We start from the raw sequence: 21647 nt of genomic DNA, 5'->3' as shown, positions 1-21647 counted from the left end.
AATGCAAATCAAACGGGCAGTGAGAAAGAGTATCAAAACTTGGCAGTATATTCTTGCAATCTAAAGATCAAATAAATGGATAATAAACCATTAGCAGATAGAAGCAATATAGCAATATATGGGTAATGTACGTAGCGCACACGCATATCAAAGCCGATTTTTCTTTCCGGGGATTATCTATTTATTCAGAAGTAAATCCCAATTAATTTAGTTGAACGTAGGCCTCGCTCGCGGCCGTCCTGTCATTTGGTAGAATATGAAGACATTAGAAACAAAAATCAAGAGACGCCTTGATCTTCAAAGGAACTGGTTGAGGGAAGGGAGCGATGCGGTTCAGTAGACACAATAGGAAACAAGCGATGGATCAGTGGGTGACACTAGCCGTTCGTCCAAACCAATGTCTTCTGCAGGGTCGAGCAATAGGTGAAGCATCTTTACATTCAGCAACCGACCCTCTCCCCAGTTTGGAAAATTAAGGTTTCGCTTCTACGCCGTAAATTGCAGAGATCCCGGCAAGAGTTCTTAATTAAGGATACTTTAATTTTCCTTCAGATACCCATTATTTTCTCCTACTGTTTTGTTGGCGCTCTCAGGTATAGATCTATGAACAAAAAATAAGCTCTGTGATTGGCTTGAGCGTCAGACGCTTCCCCGCTGCTGCCGGATTGGCTACAGTGAATCACGTTGCTCTCTCAATCCCACCAATCAAGAAAAGGGGTGCCAATTTTTGATTGTCGCAGTGGAGAAGCTCGTGCCCGGTGCCTTCTTCCCGTGTTACGTTCGGTGAGGGACGGAGGGGGAGTCTCGCGTGGCGCTTCTGCAGCGAGGGGGTAGCGCGCGCGCTCCTGGCGGGGTTCGTCAGTATTCTGCGGTCCTTCGACGGGTTGGCAGCTCTGAAGCCTCCTTCAACGGTGGGTGCGGATGGCTCGCGTCTTGGCCCGCTTGCACCCTCGCCCTGCTTTTGTTTGTTTTGTTCTATCCACATATGGCTAAAATGAACTATATAAGGACAATCCCACTGATCAAATCTGGTATCAAGTTAACCTTACTGAAGAACGGTTCTGAAATCCCTGGGCAAAATGCTTTCGGAGTGGCCATATGACTTGATAAATACAGTAACTGCGAATGGCGTTTTCTGCCCCTATCAATGCAAAGCTAATCTATATTCATATTGTCTGCCCTCAGAATACGTTTTTCTCATTTTGTTCATATCGGAAGGAAAATGGATCGGTATACAGATTTTACGAATTCGCGTTAAGAATTGTAGAATTTAAAACTCCCCTTGAAGTCACATTTAAGTCTTTTGATTGCTGCGGGACTTTGTAAGATATTGTTGCTTTGGTAGAATATGAAGACTTTATTGTAAGCCATGTTATTTTTAAACCTGACATTTTCCCTGTCCAATTTAATAAAAACAGTAATAGTTATAGAATAAAAATGTTACTTATTTTGGCAAAAGGACCAATTGCAAAACTTCTAATTCAGATATGTTTAGTGCTATCAGATATGGGATGTAAAAATCTGGATGACCTCAAGATAGCAGGAAAGAATTAGTATACTGTATCTCTTTTCTGCCATTTTGTGATCGTCTGAACTTTTATTTTGTCAAACCCACAAATAAAAATTCCGATAAGTTGTTATGTGCGTAAAATACAAAATATCAAACAACGTAATTAAAATTAAAAACTAATTTTTAATCGATGTCAATAATTTGTTAATTATTTTAATGGTATATTTTATTGATATCTGGCATTTTGTTAAATGGATGTCCATTGAACCTGTACAGGACTGCAGCTTGTACACATGCAAGAACACCTAAAGATGTTGTTATTTATAATATTGAGAAAGTTAATCTAAGAGACTGGTACTTGGGTGAAAGCATCATTCCAAACCAACTCCATGCATCTAGAGATGGACATCTTGAGTAATCCAAACATAATTCATAATATATAAGTTTCATTCCAGCATAGGGGAAATGACTTGGAAGGTTTTGCAATTTTCCCTTATGCAGTGAGAAATTCCAAGTTTTCACTTTAAGCCACAGTCAACGTTTGTCCTGACCAGTGAATGTATATATTGCACTTAATAATTCAACAAACAGAAAGATTCTTCTAATTTCTGGAATAGTTTCCAGTTGGTTCACACCCAGTTCTTGCACTGCATGAAGGTTTTTGTTTGTTTTTTTAAATAGGTATTCCATGGTTCTGTCACAGACGTTTTGGGAAGGAATACGTTTTATTTATCCATTAATTTGTATGTGTTACGCCATATAGAAGGATACACACATATGCAGGCAAGCTGGCCTTTCATAACTTTAAACCACATCTTATTTTCCTAGGATTACTTTCTGTTGTTCACAGTAGAATATCACAATTTTATGCATTGCTTATTGATGGTGCTTTTGCATTATGTTTATAAATTGGGTACTGGCATGACACTAAGTGTATAAGTTAATTTAAAATACATGTTTTTCGTTGCAGCTAAAGTAAATCGTTACTGAACTCTTCTGGCATGTTCAACATTTTTAATTCGTGTCTGTCTTAATATATTACATTGTTCTTTAAATGTCTCTACTATTGAATCTCTTGCGGCAATTGCTGGAATATTATGGTGTGGTCCCAGAAATGGTAAGCAGATATCTCTGAATAACAGATATGTTGTATTGCATGAAAGTTTTGTATTAAAGGGCCTACAGTTCCATAACACAGCTTTCTCTTGTCTCCTGAGCAATTCCAGCCTACAGTTTCTCTGTAGTTTAGTGCTGTAGATGGAATGGCATTTGAAGTGTTATCTTTCAAGTTGATTGATTGTTAACTGCCATGATTTGAGTGTCATTTATTCCTGAAGCTAAATTTATTTTAATCATGCTGCAAATGAGAAGCTAGAAGTAGTGAGAAATTAGAGCACTATATTTACATTACGTAGAAGCAGCTGCCTGTTGTGTTTTAATATAAATAATTTTAAATCATAATGTTCAGGTTGAATTTCTTTTCATTTTAAATAACATATCTGTAAAAGTGTTTTTGCAGCCCACATATGGTAGCCCTATTGTTACAAAAATTGCACCAGTAGAAGTTTCCATTTGGAATTAAGGTATAGAATTCCTGTGCTTGCATAAGTCACTTGTTTCTGTTATTGTTTTTCTCCCAATTCAGTTCTTGCAAAGGTGTAAATTTTGTCTTAGTGGCCTTGTTCGTATGATTGGATCTCATCTTTCTTCAAATACCTTTTCAAGAACATACTTTCAAGAATTATGTATCATTTCCAGGAATTGTTTGGTGAGATCATCAGTGGGTTTTTTTTCCCTTTTATTCCTAGTAGTTGTATTTAAAGATGTGGACATTTGCTATATTGATTGCATGCATTCTGTTCCATACTACCTTTCTTGCCTTAGCTAGCTTGCTTTCTTCATTTGTCATTGCTGTTAATAGAGAATGAAAACATACTGGTATTCACCTAGCATTCCCAATAACAGAATTCTGTTCCCTTAGAGAAGAGAACTAGGTAGTTCTATCTATACCTCATAAACATTTCCTCTGTAGGATTGGAAGGCCCTGTAGAATACAATGGGAGATGGCACAGGGGCTACAAATTATCATCCCCTTCCTGTAGCAGGGTTCTCTATTACCGAATGAAAGTGTCTTTTGCAAATGGAATGAGAACTTGGATCTAACTTTTATAAGGCAACAATGTTTTTTAATTTTAATAATTAAAAAAACATAATTTAAATAATTGTATATCGTATTATGTTTTCTTTACAATATCAGATATACTGAGATTTGGTTAATATATAGTTAAAAAGAAAATGGCTAATTAACTTTTGTTCTTTGATTATTTGTTTAAAATGTTTGCATTTAACTTCAAGGAACTTCTCAACCCTTAGATATCCTGGGTTTCAGAAGGAAAAAGATATGGACCTACCCGAAGTTTTGTTCGGAGATTGGGAGTGTGTCTTTCATTATTTCCTTTTTCAAGACCTCACTTTCAGGTATATGAGTTATTGCAAAGTTTAAGGTTAATAACTTGTTAATTTACGTATATATTTTTCCAATATTGTTATACATAGCTGTAGTAATAGAGAAAACATAGCATACATTTATGATTTGGGAAAAAATTGGAAGTGAATTAATAGAAACTTATTTTAAATAACGGAGTGGCCATTGTGAAATAATAAGTAAGATAAAAGATTTTTAAATTTATATGTCATAGTCACCTAGATATATTGTGAATATAAAGATGAGGTACCAAAATAGTTAGATAATTTATTGCAGCTTTCAAAAGCCAAATAATTTCAGATAATCAGATGCTAACTGCTCTTTGCTACTTTGAATGTTTTGAATGTAATTTGTTCAAGTTTGTGATAACTAATATATATTTTGTTGCATTTGTTGCTGTTCCTATTGTAGCTCAACTGAAAAATGGTGCAGCTGTCATTGTTAAAAATGAATTGGAAAACATTATATTATCTTGTCACTTTAGTATTCATTTTGAGGGAGATTAATAAGGATTTCAATTGTTGTATCCTAAACACCTTTTCAAGTTATATCTGAAATCTTAATTTAGGCAGCTCTTGTTTATCTTATCTAAAAATGGATGAGTAGGATTTTCAGAGATGTAAGAATTGTTGGAGGTTCAATATTATTTCTAGAGGAGTAAAATAAGCAATATATGTTAATTCTATTGTTACCTCCTTTTGCAGGGGACATGGGGGAGGGAGAGAAATAACAAAGTATAGGTGGTCCTCACTTAACAACCACTCGTTCAGTGACCATTCAAATTTACAACGGTGCTGAATGAGTGGTAGTTACAACCAATCCTTTACTTACATCAGTTGCAGTATCCCCACGGTCATGTGATTGCAATCCAGGCACTTGACCCTAGCTAACAATTATGACATCACAGTGTCCCACGGTCATGTGATCACCCTTTGCAACCTTCTTTGCTGGCTTCTTACAAGCAAAGTCAGTGGCGAAGCCAGCAGGAGGTCGCAAATGGCGACCATGTGACATCTTCACTTAATGACCCACAGTAACTCGCTTAACGATGGCACCCAGAAGTGCCATTGCTAAGCAGTGTGGTCACATGATGTCATGCTTTATGACTGCATCGCTTAGCGACAGAAATTCCGGTCCCAATTACCGTTGTTAAGTGACTACCTGTAAGCATTGCAACAACACAGTGCAAGTGCTGGTATTTCTGTATCTGCGTCATGAAGTCATGTACATAAAAGGCAGTGCTTGCATAGAAACACAGATCATTCTAATGAAACTGGGATTCTGCAGACTCCTCTGCCCCTTAGCTGTTTCTTTCATATTGAAAAGGAATGCTGTTAGAGTGAATATGCATCTGACTTCTCACTTTTTGGACTATTGCTAGAAAGCTAATATTTATAAACCATGTTTATATAAACATGTTTTTATGATGCTTTAGTTGGTCCAAAGCCTGAAATCTTTAGATGAACAATACAGCACCGTTAATTCTGTTCAGCCGTCTCTTGCTGATGCCTTATGGATGGTAGATGAGGACAGAAATCCATGCACTAAATTCAGGCAAGTAAAACCAAGTACACTTTCTCAAGTATATCCATCAGTTAATCAATAACTTTATTTCAGTCAATGACCAGCAATATGCCATAATTATGAAAATAAAAATAGTAACACAGATTTTAACATTCTAAAACTACAGTACAGGTAGTCCTCAGGTTAAGAATGCCTGGGTTACAGACGACCCATAGTTAAGAACAGAGCCTGTTGTAGCAAAATTTGAGATAAATACACAATGGTTTGAGTTCCTTGCACAATGCTACTTATACTGTATTATACAATAATATTATTCCAGCTTACATAGAAATTCGACTTAAGGATAGACCTTGGGAAAGGAACTCATTCTTAAACTGTACTTGTACTACAAGGAATTAGAAAGATTTAAATAAATAAATAGATAGATAGCCAATCATAGTTAACTCTTACTGTTGATTGATCAAGTATCTATATTTTTGAAATGGAATTGTTTTATACATACTGTCATCAGTTATGAATTTTGATAAATTAGTGCAATGCAAGCAGCAGAAGAGGTGATGCTATAAAAATACATTACTTTTCTGTTCAATTTATAGCCCGTTATTTGGAGTAAACCCTACTAAATTCAGTATTACTTCTGTGTAAGGATGACTGTGTTGTACACATATCATTTTACACGTTAGGCACATGAGTTCACTTTATCCCAAATGTCTTGGCTTTTTGAGTGCTTACATTTATTTACACAGTTGTATCCTGATATTTTCTAGATTTGAGGACCAGAGAGGGGTTGTGATTCCATCTATACTTCCTGCGCCAACTTCTTCAAAAGAAACAAGTGAAAAAACAACTGTTGTGGATGAAGATCCGTTCCAAAAAATTTATGTCCTTGAAAATGAATTAGCACATCTTCGTAGACAGATTGCTGCAATTTTGGCAGCAGATAGGGCAGTAAATGATCAGTCCCGTAAGTCTGTCTATCTGGATCCAAATGAATGTGTTTCTGTGTGTTTCTTTTGTTCCTAATGATACTAAGTCATATTGCCATCTGACAGCAACATTTATATAGAAAATTATCTTGCTTGGTTTTTTTTTTCATTTACTACACAGTTGAGAGGCAGTATTTAAAAATAATTGCTCTAGATATTTGTACCCAAGATTGACTCATTTTACCATCAACAGTAAGAGAAGATGAGCCCACATTCTTTCTAAACATAAACATCTGATTTAGATACTGGGTAGGGGAGATGTTGGGATTTGAGCTTGAATCTAAAGAACTGCATATTTATTTCTACATATTTTTAAGAGGGATTTGAATGTGTTTCTTAGACAGTAATCCCAATGTGCTGCTTAACAAATTTCTTCTGAAACTGAGGGAATGTTTTTAAACAGAAATTGAAATGGCATGCAGATTTGCTTTTCAGAGGAAAAAAATGAATTCTCAAACTTTGTATTTTATTCTTAAGAATGTTAAAGAAATGTAAGCCAAGGTGAGAGATGGGGCCAAAGTTATCCAACGATCCTTGTGGTTAATTAGTATCAGGCCCAGTGTTGTGTAGTCTTGCTTTCCTCTCTTTTGATTTTATTAGTTTCTTTCTGATTATTCATGCTTTCTAGTTTTTAAATGTAGCACTGTTCTAAAATAAGCAGTCACTATCTGGTATTTACATTTATCTATCAATGGTACAGGTGCCTATTTTAATATTACCTCTTCAACTGTTTAATAGGTTCAGATACTGGAACTTCATCAAACACTCCTAATGGTTTCTCACAGCCAGGAATGTTTTCTACACCAGCTCCTACTTCTCTTTGTAGCATAGTCATACCTCTACCTCCACCACTGCCACCTTCATTTGTATTAAAATCTGATTTTGGTTCCCATAATTCAGCAGTTGAGCTTATTAAACAACGTCGGGCTATAAAGACTGAAAAGATTAAAGATAATGCTGAATGGCAGAAGGTTAAAGTTGTTCCTGATATGATGGATGTTCTCAAGGATATAAATAATGTCAAACTCAGAGCTGTTGAAAAGTAAGTTGAGCAAAATGTAAATTCTAAAAAAAAGGGGGGGGCTGCTACTAACCTATAAAGCTATATATAGCTTGGTCCTTAGTTATCTGCAGAACCAAATTCTCCCATGAGAACCAGTCCAGACATTCAGTCTAACCAAGAAAAACCAGTGCCTCACATTAAAGAGGTAAAGGAGGTTGAGACTCAGTGTCACTGCTTTTCGGTGGCTGTCCTGGTCCTTAGGAAGTGGCAGTTGGTTCCCACTCTGACAGCCTTCTCAAGGGTGTTTGGGCCTTGATTCCGCCTTGATTTGGGTATAGTTTGGTTTGGTTAATTTGATTTTATTCTATGTTTTCATTAGTTTGTAAACCTTTCATTTTTATACCTTTGATTATTGAAATTTGTTCTTGTATATTGTTCTTATAAACTGACAAGAGTCCTTAGGGATTCAGCAGTTTATAAAAGTAATAAATAAATTTGAGCCTAGCAAAGAATATTCTTCTCTAGAAAAGGTTTACCTGGAAGAGCTAGGAGCTAATATCTTACTTTTAAACTTTAGAGTAAAAAGTAGCAGAGTACAGTTTAAACATCAGTCAGCTGACTGCTCTATAGGTGGCTGCAAAATAACATGTAAAATATTGCTACAGTTCATAGGGCGATCAAAGGTCCCCTAGAAAGAGGGATGCTGAGTAAACGAGAACAGAAGCTGATTAGAAAATACAATATATGTTTTAACTTTTCAGTAGCAGTAACTTGTATTAGAAATTGCAGATGTTCTGCTTTTCTTTCTCCAGATCACCTGGAGGTACACCTCTACCCAAAAGAAAGAAAATAAAGCAATCTCAGTGGGATCCAGCAGCTTTAATAGCAGAAGCTCTTAAGGAGAAATTTGCATCACAAAGCAGTTGTGATGATTCATTTGATAAAGAGAACAGTTCTTATGGTGCTTCGCCATTTTCTAGTCCAGATACCCCAATGGTATATACATGATTGTTTTCTTAAACAGCTTTTTCATCATTTGAGTAAGATTCATAATCATATAGAGGAAAAAATATTCTGGAGATGAAAAATCAAGATAAATATCATATAGATATTCAGGGGATGGAGGGGATCTTTCATTTCAGAAGTAAGGGTTTGGTTGTAAACTTCTAGTGTGATTTTTTTACAACTTTTAGAATTATTGCCTGTTTCCACCTGCAGCTAATAAATTACAGGAAATAAATGATGCAGTGTGCAAGATCCAGTACCACTAAGAGAGCTGATTACTAAGTTAAATTGCCACTGATCTGAGCTCCCACTGACATCAGGATGACCAAAGCTAGAATTATATTCTTACTGTATTCCATGAAAGAATGACCATATGGGAGAGTTCACAGTTTTTGAGTGATTTGGAATGATAGTTCAAAGTCTAGTCAGTTTCCAGAACCATTGTACTTTCTCACAGTGCTCTGAATAGGAGATTTGGATTTTCCCTTATCTCTAGTCTTCATTGTGATGCTTAATGATGGATGCTTGTTTACATGCTCCGTAAAGTTTAATACAGGTAGTCATCATTTAGCGACCACTAAGGGACCGTCAAGTCCATCACTAAGTGAAGCGGTTGCTAAGTGGGAAATCATGATCACAACTGTACTTTCCAGCTTGAAGCCGACAAGACTAATCAGTTTCATATTTTTGGCTTTTGTTTGCCTCCTAACCACTCCCCCAGCCTTTGGAATGCTCACCCTAGCACTGGGATAATTAGCAAAAAGGGAATTAATGTTTGTATTTACATTCATTGCAGAGGAAGAGATTACAAGAGAGTAAGCAGATACACAATGGGGAATACACATCGAAAGCAATGTGCCGCGAGCGCACTACGCAAACAGCCTGGTATATTCCCCATTGTGTGTTTTCTTATTCTCTTGTAATCCCTTCCTCTCTAATCTCGGGGGGGGGGGAGTGGGTCAGACACAGGAGAGACTGCCTACAGAAATCCCTTGTTTTTTTTTCTTCCTCCCACTTGCAGAGTGGAGAGATTGGAGAGGAAGGGATTACAAGAGAGTAAGGCACAAAGGAATATACCAGGCTGTTTGCATAGTGTATTAGTGGTTGCTGGCACCAATGCATTGCTTTTGATGGGTATTCCTCATTGTGTGCCTACTTACTCTCTTGTAATCCCTTCCTTTCTAATCAATATTCTCTGCAGGGGGGGGGAGAAAAACAACAGATCAGGCATAGGACAACCGGTAGTGACTATAATGGCAATCATGTGACTGAGGGACAGCACTGTTGTAATTTTGAGTGGCTGCTGAATGAGACAGTTGGTAAGCAAGGACTACCTGTATACATATTAGAAATACCTCTTTCTATAATGCTTTTTATCACAAGTTACTGTAGTAGTTTAATGTAGGACAATGATAAGTTACATCCACTCAGTTTATGACTGGCTTTGGTGGATAAGTGACAGCTGGAATTAGGAGGAGTTTCGTCAATACAAGATTTGAGAGCATTGTTATGTATTGATTCTAGTCTCATTTGTCTGAGCACTTGTAGAAGATGACACTGTTGAGTCTGTTTCTTCTCTGATGACTGTTACCAAGGTTCCTCGGAATTTTCTTTTGTCCTCTGGGCATTCAAAGGCCCCTGACTCCCAGATATATAAAGTTTCAGGGTTAGACACCATCACAATGTTTATGATAACCAGCCCTGTCTTTATCAGTGCTATCACTCACTGAATGAAAGCTGTGATGAATTGGAGTCAGCTAATAAGCTGAGATTCAGTCAGGCACGTTAGAGGTATTGGTCAGAAGACGGACTAATAGGCCAGAGATATTGAATGGAGTTCAACTCTTCTGAAAGGTTGGTTTTACAGCTTGCAGTGCTTCTGGGTCCAGTATTCCTTTTAGGCTATAGATTTGCTGCTCTGGTAAGGGCACCTTTGCTCAGATTTAGCTGGTACCAAAGTGGCACTGATCCTAGATACAGGGGAATCTTTCTATTGTGATCCTTGTCTTAATCATCCCCCATTTAGACCACTGCCATGGATCCTACATGGTTCTGCCAATGAAGCTGTAAATAACGTAAGCTAAGGTAACAGCCTAATTGCTGACAGTATTTACCCAAATCCCACACCCATTGCACTGGCTTCCAGTCTATTTTAGTGCATGCTGAAGATGCTTGTAAGGTTTTTTTATTTGATTTTAAGTATGCTGTCTGTTTTTAAAAACGGTTTTATTCCTACTTTAGATTTTTCAAATTATATTTTATATCTTTTAATTTGTATGTCACCTTGGAGTCAAAAAGCAATACAGATCATTTATTTATTTATTTATTTATTTAACTTGTCCCCGCCCATCTCCCCACAATGGGGGACTCTGGGCGGCTTACAACACACTAAAAACATAAATACAATTAAAAGTTATAAAAACCAAGCATTAAAAAATAAAAAAGCTAAAAAATCCAAGAGGCCGATGGGGACCACACCAGGCCACTAAGGGGCCAGCCAACCCCATTTCTGATATCCTCCCTCCCCGCCCCAGGCCAGATGGCAGAGCCAGGTCTTCAAATCCCTCCGAAAGGCCTGGAGTGAGGGGGCCTGTCTCACCTCCGGGGGCAAGATGTTCCAGAGGGCGGGGGCCACAGCAGAGAAGGCCTGCCTTCTGGATCCCACTAAACGAAGTTCTTTTACCACGGGGATCCAAAGCATGCCCTCTCTGTGAGGGTGGGTGGGACGGGTTGAGATCGTGGGGGCGAGGCGGTCCTTCAGGTAGCCTGGCCCCATGCCACGTAGGGCTTTAAAGGTGATAACCAACACCTTGAATTGGACCCGGAAGCAAACCGGTACCCAATGCAGCTCACGGAGCAAAGGTGTTATATGGGTCCTTCTTCGGGCCCCAAAAATTGCTTGCGTGGCCGCATTCTGGACCAGCTGAAGCTTCCGGATATTCTTCAAGGGTAGCCCCATGTAGAGCGCATTGCAGTAGTCTATCTGGGAGATTATATTATAAATATAAATATTATTAATATTTAATAATTATATTTTATTATAAATAAAATGTTTTTGATTTCAGGTTGGCTGTCGCATTTTGAAGCCAAGTATGAAGCAGAAACTTAACAGAGTTGAGGAACTAGTAAACGTATCATCTTCAAAAGCAAAAGTTCATATGTAGCCATGATGTTGATCTTGTGGGACAAAGTTGTACCAGCTGTGACCATTAGGACTACTTTTCTTTGGTTGCATATATTTAGAATGTACAAAGACTTTTAAATCTAATTGTTCTGAATTAAGTATTTTATTACTTAAGATTGTTCACATGGAATTCTCTTTTATGGAATGTTTTATCAGCTATAAATTTCCACAGTTTTTTATATCAGTTTTATGATATTGGCTTCAAAGTGTTAATCAGATGAGTAAATGTGTAAAAAGATAGTAATATGGAAACAAAATATAAATAGAAAGAAAAGTTACATTTTTACTTAGTTTAAACAGAAATACTATATTGTTAGTAATCGACACCTTCCTAAAAAGAATACCGTTATTTCCTTGATTTATGGGAATAATCTTTTTAAGTTTCCATAACTGATGCTAGTAGTACTTGCTTCCTCTTGTATTCAAGATATGAACTACAGTCAGGTCCAGAAATATTGGGACATCGACACAATTCTAACATCTTTGGCTCTATACACCACCACAATGGATTTGGAATGAAACAAACACAATGTGCTTTAACTGCAGACTGTCAGCTTTAATTTGAGGGTTTGCATATGTGCCTCCCACTTGTTAAGGGACCAAAAGTAATGGGACAGAATAATAATCATAAATCAAACTTTCCCTTTTTAATACTTGGTTGCAAATCTGTTGCAGTCAATCACAGCCTGAAGCCTGGAACGCATAGACATCACCAGACGCTGGGTTTCATCCCTGGTGATGCTCTGCCAGGCCTCTACTGCAACTGTCTTCAGTTCCTGCTTGTTCTTGGGGCGTTTTCCCTTCAGTTTTGTCTTCAGCAAGTGAAATGCATGCTCAGTGGGATTCAGGTCAGGTGATTGACTTGGCCATTGCATAACATTCCACTTCTGTCCCTTCAAAAACTCTTTGGTTGCTTTTGCAGTATGCTTTGGGTCATTGTCCATCTGTACTGTGAAGCGCCGTCCAATGAGTTCTGCAGCATTTGGCTGAATGTGAGCAGATAATATTGCCCGAAACACTGCAGAATTCATCCTGCTGCTTTTGTCAGCAGTCACATCATCAATAAATACAAGAGAACCAGTTCCATTGCAGCCATACTTGCCCACACCATGACACTACCACCACCATGCTTCACTGATGAGGTGGTATGCTTAGGATCATGAGCAGTTCCTTTCTTTCTCCATACTCTTCTCTTCCCATCACTCTGGTACAAGTTGATCTTGGTCTCATCTGTCCATAGGATGTTGTTCCAGAACTGTGAAGGCGTTTTTAGATGTCATTTGGCAAACTCTAATCTGGCCTTCCTGTTTTTGAGGCTCACCAATGGTTTACATCTTGTGGTGAACCCTCTGTATTCACTCTGGTGAAATCTTTTGATTGTTGACTTTGACACACATACACCTACCTCCTGGAGAGTGTCTTGATCTGGCCAACTGTTGTGAAGAGTGTTTTCTTCACCAGGGAAAGGATTCTTCGGTCATCCACCACAGTTGTTTTCCGTTGTCTCCCGAGTCTTTGGGTGTTGCTGAGTTCACCGGTGCATTCCTTCTTTTTGAGAATGTTCCAAACAGTTGTTTTGGCCACGCCTAATGTTCTTGCTATCTCTCTGATGGGTTTGTTTTGTTTCTTCAGCCTAATGATGGCTTGCTTCACTGATAGTGACAGCTCTTTGGATCTCATCTTGAGAGTTGACAGCAACAGATTCCAAATGCAAATAGCACACTTGAAATGAACTCTGGGCCTTTTATCTGCACATTGTAATTGGGGTACTGAGGGAATATCACACACCTGGCCATGGAACAGCTGAGAAGCCAATTGTCCCATTACTTTTGGTCCCTTAACAAGTGGGAGGCACATATGCAAACTGTTGTAATTCCTACACCGTTCACCTGAGTTGGATGTACATACTCTCAAATTAAAGCTGACAGTCTGCAGTTAAGGCACATTGTGTTTGTTTCATTCCAAATCCATTGTGGTGGTGTATAGAGCCAAAGATGTTAGAATTGTGTCGATGTCCCAATATTTCTGGACCTGACTGTATGTGCTGTTGTGAATATAGTGGAATATTATAAAGAAACAATGGGGACTATATTGATATTTGACACTTATGATGCAAATTTTACTAATGTGACTTCTTAGTAACTGAATTTACCTTCTAAAATAGTTTGGTTTTTTTTTAAAGTATGTGCAGGTTATTATCCTTCTTCATAGCTTAAATGTATCAAATTTCACAGTTTCTGTGTGTCAAGGTTTATGGAGGGTCATAAGCTCTAATTTATAAATAAGCCCTTTCTCTTGTAGTGCCCAGATGCTAAACATAGCGGAGTCATCTAAAATTAGCTCACACGTCTCCACAAATAGCTAAGCCAGCTTTGCCTGATCTGGCTCCAGAAACATTCGGCAACCCTTTCCATGCTGGCTGTGAATTCCAAGACCTAGATGTTGCCTATTGTAACTGTATGTTTACCAGTTTCTGCTGGCGTGTTCTCATTTTTGTAGTTGTTTGTAAGTTTCTTCTGCATACAATATGACATTGCCATGATCCTTTTAACTGGATAAGTTTGATAACAAGAAGAATAAACATAGCAGAAGGTAATTGTTTCCTTATCTAATATGCAAGTGCTTCTTTCTGGCAATTTGTTGAATTATACTTAGATGTTGTACATTGTTGCATGCTTCTTTCTCGAGTGGGAAATATTTCTGCACTGATATTTGCAGAGATGTATAATGAAAGGTTAGCAGTTATTTGCAAATTCACATTGGGATGCTTCAACATTGATGGCAGATTATTACTAAGTAATGTGCTACCGTTTAATCAGCAGTGCACTGATATATTTAAATGCATTCCTTAGTAGTTCAGTCTTTAATTGTATTTGTGGTGTCTTGCATTTAGCCTTTTCATTTTTAAAAGTGGACTGTGCCAAATGGTTACTATTACTAGATGAAAACCTCTGAAATCATGTATGATTTAGAAATTTATTCTGTTTAATAGGCTAGTTCCATATTTTCCAGAGTGATAACATGATATATATCAAATCTTCAGAACTTTAGTTTAAAAAGGACGTTTTCTTCTACTTATAGAAAACTGGATGCTGTTTCTTTCTTTCTGTAATTTTTTTTAATGGGTTATAGAACTGAATAATTACTGGATAACTTTAAATAATTCTTATTTCTGTATGGTTACATGTCTTATGGCACTGATTTTTTTCCTCATTGTATAATGACTTTCAGACAATGACATTCCAACTTGCAGTATTGCATAAATTCATTGTGGTTCAGGTCCTAATAACAAATGTCTGCTGTGATCTAAACTCAGAATTTAGTTCTGTTTGAGTGCTCAACTACTGTAACATTTCATATATAGGGAATGGATTTGTAATTGGAAATAATAACGATAACAATAAGAAATCATAGGTAGGAATCTGGTTTCGATGGTTTTGTGCGTAACATTTTGTATGTTTTTGGCTTAAATGTTTTATACACAATGAACAGGACATATCCCACTCACTTTCCTGCATATATATTTATGTCAGACACCTTCAGGATCTTAAGAGCAAGTAGCACATTTCCAGAAATAACAATTAGCTTGGGCAAGTGACCATTAGAGGGCAGTCAGGCACCATCTGCAAAACAGTTTTGTCCTCTGTAGAGACCCCTTCTCAAAGATGCTCATTCCCAGTTCAACCCCCTTATAACTTCTATTGATTGTTAATCTCTGGAGATTTACAAGAAGCATGTTACAAAGTTTCTAGGCCTACATAGGTGTGCAGGCAACTTGGTTATATACAATTAGTATCTCTTTTCAAGAATTGTAGACTTTTCTGCCTCAACATTACTCCCTCTTTCAGCTTCCTCCCCAGTCCTGACTGGTACTATAGCTCAGTCTGGATGCCCACAAGTGCCTGCTGGTGCAACTGGCTTTGGATCAGACAGACTTGCTGTTTGTTCCCAACTATATTGTGAATGATTGTAAACTGAAGGTTTTCTGCCTGAATTCTCTGCTCAGGATGCTTCCTGTCCTCTCTCTGTTGCCTATTGATACAAGTATCTGTGGAGTGAAGTCTGTGCCATCCTGATGCATAGTTAGCCTATGTTTACAGCTGCCATGTATGCTATATGAGAACAACATAGTTTGGTATACACTCTGTTTTTCATATTGCCCATAGGACCAATATAAATAGCAATAATAGTACACCTGGAATAGAAGCATTGTGCTGCTGTTCAGACTTCATAGACATTATATGTAATTCATATATTTCTATGATTATATAGGAAAGAGTGAAAAATAGGATGTTTCACACCTAAATTGAAATGTACTACATAAGTGTAGAGCCCTCCAGCTCCCTTGAAGTTAAAGGTCTTCACCACCGTAGGACCATGGTAGAATGCAACTGTGTAAAAAGATTTGCCATGGCAATTTGGTATGTTCAGCCTGCTGGTAGAATGCAAGCTATGCTTATCACAGTGTTTGGGTGGGATGAAAATTCTCCCATATTTTGAAATACCATGTTTAGGAAGCACAAAGCAAGTGCCTTTTTAAATGTAAGAAGTGCCTACATACACATATTCACCACATTACTGGGTTTTTACATGGTTTTTATATTGTTATTCTTCTGAAATTATATCATTTTTTTAATTGTGTTGCCCAGCGTCATGCAGCTGCCCATCTCAAATTGGGATAATAAATAAATTGTTTTGACATAAATAGTACTATATTTAAAAAGGTTCAGATGTCTCTTTAGTTCTTGGTATCACTGCACAGCAGCCACAGCATTTCACACAAGCCTGAACTTGGCTATAATACTAAGCCCTAATTTGGCTTTTCTGTTATTTATTTATTTTTTTTAATAGACCTGAACCTGCCTTGGCCAGCTAATTGGTCAGGTTGTGTTCCACAAACGTGTCCTTAAAATTATGGTATGGAGATAGCTGCAAACAGCACAGGCTAATCATAGCTTATCCTGGTTTAATTCTAGCTTACTTTGGGTTTCCATTGCTGCCATTCATAAGACTATAGCAAAAACAAACAAACAAAAACCACGCTTATAGATAAATGTGTTTTTTCAGGCTTCACCTCCCCTCTAGCCCACTTAGCTACACTTCCTTTTCCTATTCATCTCCTTGTTGACAAACTCTCCCTTGCCTTCCAGCTTGCTTAGTTTTGTAAAGAAGAGTCTAAAAAGATCATTTACTTACATGCAGGGATACATGTTATTTTGTACTTCTACGTTATTGTGTACTTGTTTTATATTAGCCATTCGTCTTTGTATTCAATCCACACTCATTCATCACTCATTAATTCTCAACTCTATCCTTATTTTATCACACATTTCTTAAGTACCACAATCGCATTACATTGAGCTTACTTTTATCTTTCTTCTGACATACCCAACTCTCATTTCCATATAACAAAGTGGGCAGGAGCAGGCTCTTAAAAATGTCATGGTTTTTTGACAAACATTCAGTTTTAACAACTGACCACATACTATCCACTAACTTTCTATCAGTATTTGCTTGCCTTAAAATGTCTCCATCCAGCTCTGCTCTCTTGAAACATTTGCTAAGCGCTGCATTTATTCTCATGCATGCTTTACTTCCAGTCATAGATCACTTTTACTTCATTCAGCAACCAACCTTTCCATAGTTGCACAAAAGCATTCCATAATTCCCACATATTCACTTTATTATACTTTCTGTAAATCACATGTCATAAACTCAAAGCATTGTGAGTGCCGCTTGAAGACAAGTTCATTAGCCCAAAGACTACAATATTAATATTAGTCTCCAGTGAGTAAAAAATAAAGAGTATCATGGTATATCATTAAATATACTTTTTTTTACAAATGCCATTTCAGTTTGGTCACTTATCTGGCAGCATTAACTAAAGCACCAATTTTGGGTTGGTTGTTGCCAAATAACAACATAAAATCCTTAAATCTAATTATGTGAAATTTGGCAAGATACATCCCCTGTAAGAGGCAACCATGCCTGAAAATTATGTTCAGTTCTGGCAAGACATGAAAATATTAGCTGTTCCCTTTAAAGGAAAAAAGCCTCATGTTTTGTTAATTTGGCATGAGCGACCCACTCATAAGAGGCTATAATTTTTGCAAATAGCTCAATTACAGATTGCATTTGATGGAAAGCAGGCTAAAAAGTGACTAAATAAAAATATTGTGTGACAGAAAAAGCAATAGCCTTTTGGTGTTTTCCAGGTGTATTCAAAGAGGAACACATGAATGCTTGGGATTTTAAAGGTCTCTTTTCCTTTTTTATCCACCAATGTGTTATGGCTGCTTATGTGGATATCTTGGAATGTATTCTACCTGCCTGTCCAAATTTATCTGCTGTCGGCAAAAACTTTTTGAGCATGAGGTTTTATCACTAGTTAAAAAAGGAACAAGAGCCAGTTTAAGATTTAAGCCAACCTGTTTCTCCCTTGCATCACTTAATCAGGGTTCACACCTCTAATAATGTATTTTCCCAGATCACTATGTTGGGCTGGAAATTTTGATTTCTTGCCACTGAATTATTTTGGTGGCATGAAGAAGCTGCTGGGCTACAGTCCTATGCACCAATTTAGCAGGACTGTTTTAATAAACATTTATGAAGCATACCAGATTTAATATATAAATAAATGCCCTATCATCCTGTCCACATTCCATTAATGACTAATGACATACTTAATCTTATTAAAAAGCATTTACCATGAGTTTGAAGTGAAACAATATTTATATAAAGTGGCAGATTGAGAACTGAATGGGGTACCCCTTGATTTCGGTCCATCAAATACGTCAGAGTGGAGATGTTTATGTAAATTCCCCGAGGTTTAAAGAATTTTTAAAGAGAAGGCTGCATTAAAAGAACGGAGAAGCTAAGAGTTGCTTTTTCACTGCCAATTTGCCCTTTGGCGCATCTTTACAGTTGATGTTGGTGATGATGATGATGTCTTATATATCACCAAATATTATCAAGATTCACAATGGCTTGTAACACAATGCATTAAGAGGTCCTTGGTAAGAAATTAACTCATTCCAAATAATATAACATTATACATAAGCAAAACAAATAATTACAATCTGCAATAGATATAAATAGATAAAAGTGCCAATGTCATGCAATCATTCCCTGTAGGCCCTTCAGAAAAGTTCATTCTTCACTAACTTCTGGAGGACCTTCATTGAAGGAGCCAATTTAGCTTCTAGGAGGAAGCAGTTCCAAAATAAAAACATTGCTTTCTGGCCTCAGCCCCACTCGTACCAAAAAGATGGGATACCACTAGCAATTTCTCTGGATAAGACCTTGGACAAGTTGATAACAGTTGCAGTAGGTGGTGCTACAGTTATCTAGGTTCCAAGCCATATATGGCTTTATAATTAAAACCAGCACCTTGAATTCCACCCAGAAACCAATTGGTGACTAGTGCTAGGTCCACAAGATGATATGATTATAGAGGTCACAGCCAGTTATCCAACAGTAGCCATGAACCCAGAGGCACCCCCAAGTGTATTCCTCATGGAGAATACCCAGCCCTTCAAGAGACAATACTGGAGCTGTCAGAGAACTACAGTGAACAAATTGTTAACTCCATCTTTCTTGGGTTCAACTTTAACTTATTTTATCATATCCAGACCCCAAGAGCCTCCAGATCCTGGAACCAGTGGAAACTCTACCTGGCCTAAATAACAATATACTGCAGAGTATTATCAGCATATTGTGCCACAGATCAATGGATGATCTCTTCCAGTGTCTTCATGTAGCTGTTAAACAGCAAGGGGAACCAATAAGGAAGTGGCCACTGGACTGATTTTCCCCCCATCACTGACTGGAACTGTCCAGTGAGGTAGGAGTGGAACCATGGCAAACAAGATCACTGGTCCCCAACTCCCATAGGCCAGAAGTATACTGTAATTGATGGTACCAAAAGCTGTGAAGAAGTCTGATAAGACCAAGAGGGGTGCACTACCCCATAACAATCATGAGAAAGGTCATCAGAGTAACCAGTATCTCCATCCATGTCTAGGACAACCCTGACTGAAAAAGATCCAGATAATTCAGTTTCCCTAAAGTACTTTGAAGCTGGATCCCCACTAAGAAAGGAGGACTGGAGACTGGGTGTTCATTTTAAAACACTATTGGATCTAGTGAGTGCCTCTTTAAGGAGGGGGTACATCACAGCCTCCTAAGTTGCTGCCATTGACCTGGACAAAGGCAATGATAATATCTCAAGTCCACATCACATGACCACATGCAGGACCCAAGAGGGGATTAAGCCTACAAATGGCAGGGTTCATACTGGAGTTATATCTTGATGAGCTCCTGTTACCACATCAGACCCTGCCCTGGAATGATCAAGTCTTTAGCAAATCTGAGCAACTTTATTGGCAAAATGCTGTGCAAAACAGTTATACTAGCCAGATGTGAGGTCTTGCTCATCCCTCTCTAGAGGGTAGTTTTCTGCCCTAAACAAGGCAACTGGTCAATAGCCTACTTATTGTATAGACTTGAATTTCAGTTCATACCTGTGCTCAGTCAGGTTCACTTTTGGTCTTTTTCCACTGGCACTTCAACATTGGTTCTGGTACTTCGTCTCCTGGGGCTGCTCAGTAAACAAAGCACATCCCAGATTTATCATATAGCAAGAGACTCGGAACTGATTTTCTGGGGAGCCTTGGTTGCTTCCATCTGCCAGAGACTAACCAGGCCATCAGTGGAACTGCCTGTCAGGTCACTGTAAAACTTCCCAAGTGCCTTCTGGAAAGCCCCCAGAGCGACCAAGTGTCTGGGGTGGACCCTCAAATTTTGTTTTATTCTTCAGAGGGCTCACTTGGCAGTTAATCTAATTCAGACCATGACATGATCTGACCACAGCAGTGGGCTAGATGTAATTCCCACCACATTCAGATTACCACAGAACTGCTCCAAAGCAAACACAAAGTCGAACATATGACTGCCTATATGTTTTGGGCTAGAGATTACTTAGAATAAGCCATGGTGCCATGAAAGTGTGAACTCCTTGGTTTTGCCAAACCTGCTCCCAAAGGCATGGAGATTGAAGTCACCCAACCCCCATAAGGCATGGAGACTCCAGTGTCAGCTCAAAGGCCAGATCAAGGAGCTCAGAAAAGGATCCAACTGATAGCAGAGTAGCCAGTACATCAGAAAAACGTGTAATTTTTCAAAATCTCTACTAAAAGTAGTACATAATGTTGCCTGTTTCCCCCTCCCCATTTATATCTCTTTGCAGTTAAAGTTTCTGGAGAAGCCACGCTTATGTCTCCTCAGGAATTAGGACTTCCCTAAAACAAGGGACCTTTTTGGAGAGCATTCTCTGTGGACCACATAATCTAAGAATAATTGTTCTCTCCAAGCATTTGTGTTGGAACTCAGATGTGACAATTGTGGGAGAAAAAACATACTCTATGCTCCTTGAAAAGAAAAAGTCCTTAACCTTTCAATTTGGTTTGAGATTCTAGGGAGTTCATGCATATAGATCAGTTTCTGTGCCACAAACCTGTCAGCAAGCAAGTCCTCTCTTCTAGGACAAAGAAGACTTTTAGTGTATGTATTGCAGCAAAGGGTGTTAAAGTAGCATTATAAATGCCTGAAGGGCAAGGAGGGGGTGGATTTCAATTGTAAGGTGACCAGTGTTGAGAGAAGATATTAAAAAGTCACCATTAAGTCTTCTGAGAGTAAGTCTACTATATCTATGGTAAATTGGTCTGGATATAAGAAGTTGTATCTTGAGGCACACCAGTGCCAGTGTTCCAGACAGCGGACTTTGGTGCTGGCCTAGCAGATACTGGAACATCTGGCTTCATAGCTTTGCCATAATCCAACTCCAATAGCTGTAATCAAAAAGTCTAGCCAAACCACCTTTTCAGAAACAGGTGCTCATTACAGTGAATTTATAGAAAATTCTTTTCATGGTCCAGAAAGAATATAACAAT

At 38.0% G+C, this 21647-nt stretch overlaps 1 protein-coding gene and 1 long non-coding RNA gene across 5 annotated transcripts in view; both read left to right on the top strand.

The window, feature by feature from the left end:
- The first annotated feature begins 731 nt into the window (after positions 1-731).
- On the top strand, positions 732-12206 carry MTFR2 (mitochondrial fission regulator 2). Its single transcript, XM_007420913.3, has 9 exons — positions 732-911; positions 2481-2627; positions 3156-3278; positions 3884-3988; positions 5431-5549; positions 6287-6483; positions 7244-7547; positions 8321-8504; positions 11579-12206. Exons 2-9 carry the CDS (start codon positions 2565-2567, stop codon positions 11675-11677), a joined length of 1194 nt encoding a protein of 397 aa, XP_007420975.2. The 5' UTR covers positions 732-911; positions 2481-2564; the 3' UTR covers positions 11678-12206.
- A 1471-nt stretch (positions 12207-13677) lies between these two features.
- Positions 13678-21647, top strand: part of LOC112540945 (uncharacterized) — an 80497-nt gene continuing 72527 nt past the window's right edge. For all 4 annotated transcript variants that reach the window (XR_015796265.1, XR_003084978.2, XR_003084977.2 and 1 more), the window contains exon 1: positions 13678-14289. This is a non-coding gene — a long non-coding RNA (uncharacterized LOC112540945). The remainder of the gene's footprint in view (positions 14290-21647) is intronic.

This window comes from Python bivittatus, unplaced genomic scaffold (assembly GCF_059951505.1).
Source record: "Python bivittatus isolate LINGU-HERP-01145 unplaced genomic scaffold, Pbiv_v1 ctg000020_np1212, whole genome shotgun sequence".
Classification (NCBI taxonomy): domain Eukaryota; kingdom Metazoa; phylum Chordata; class Lepidosauria; order Squamata; family Pythonidae; genus Python; species Python bivittatus.
This window is presented reverse-complemented; position numbering and strand designations above follow the sequence as displayed.

What these genes read in the sequence shown, in the direction of transcription:
- MTFR2 (XM_007420913.3), top strand. Translation starts at nt 2,565, where the DNA reads ATGTCTCTACTATTGAATCTCTTGCGGCAATTGCTGGAATATTATGGT. An exon ending in ATGGTGTGGTCCCAGAAATG is followed by an intron (nt 2,628 to 3,155) that starts GTAAGCAGATAT and finishes CTCCCAATTCAG; the next exon opens with TTCTTGCAAAGGTGTAAATT. An exon ending in GGCAGTAAATGATCAGTCCC is followed by an intron (nt 6,484 to 7,243) that starts GTAAGTCTGTCT and finishes ACTGTTTAATAG; the next exon opens with GTTCAGATACTGGAACTTCA.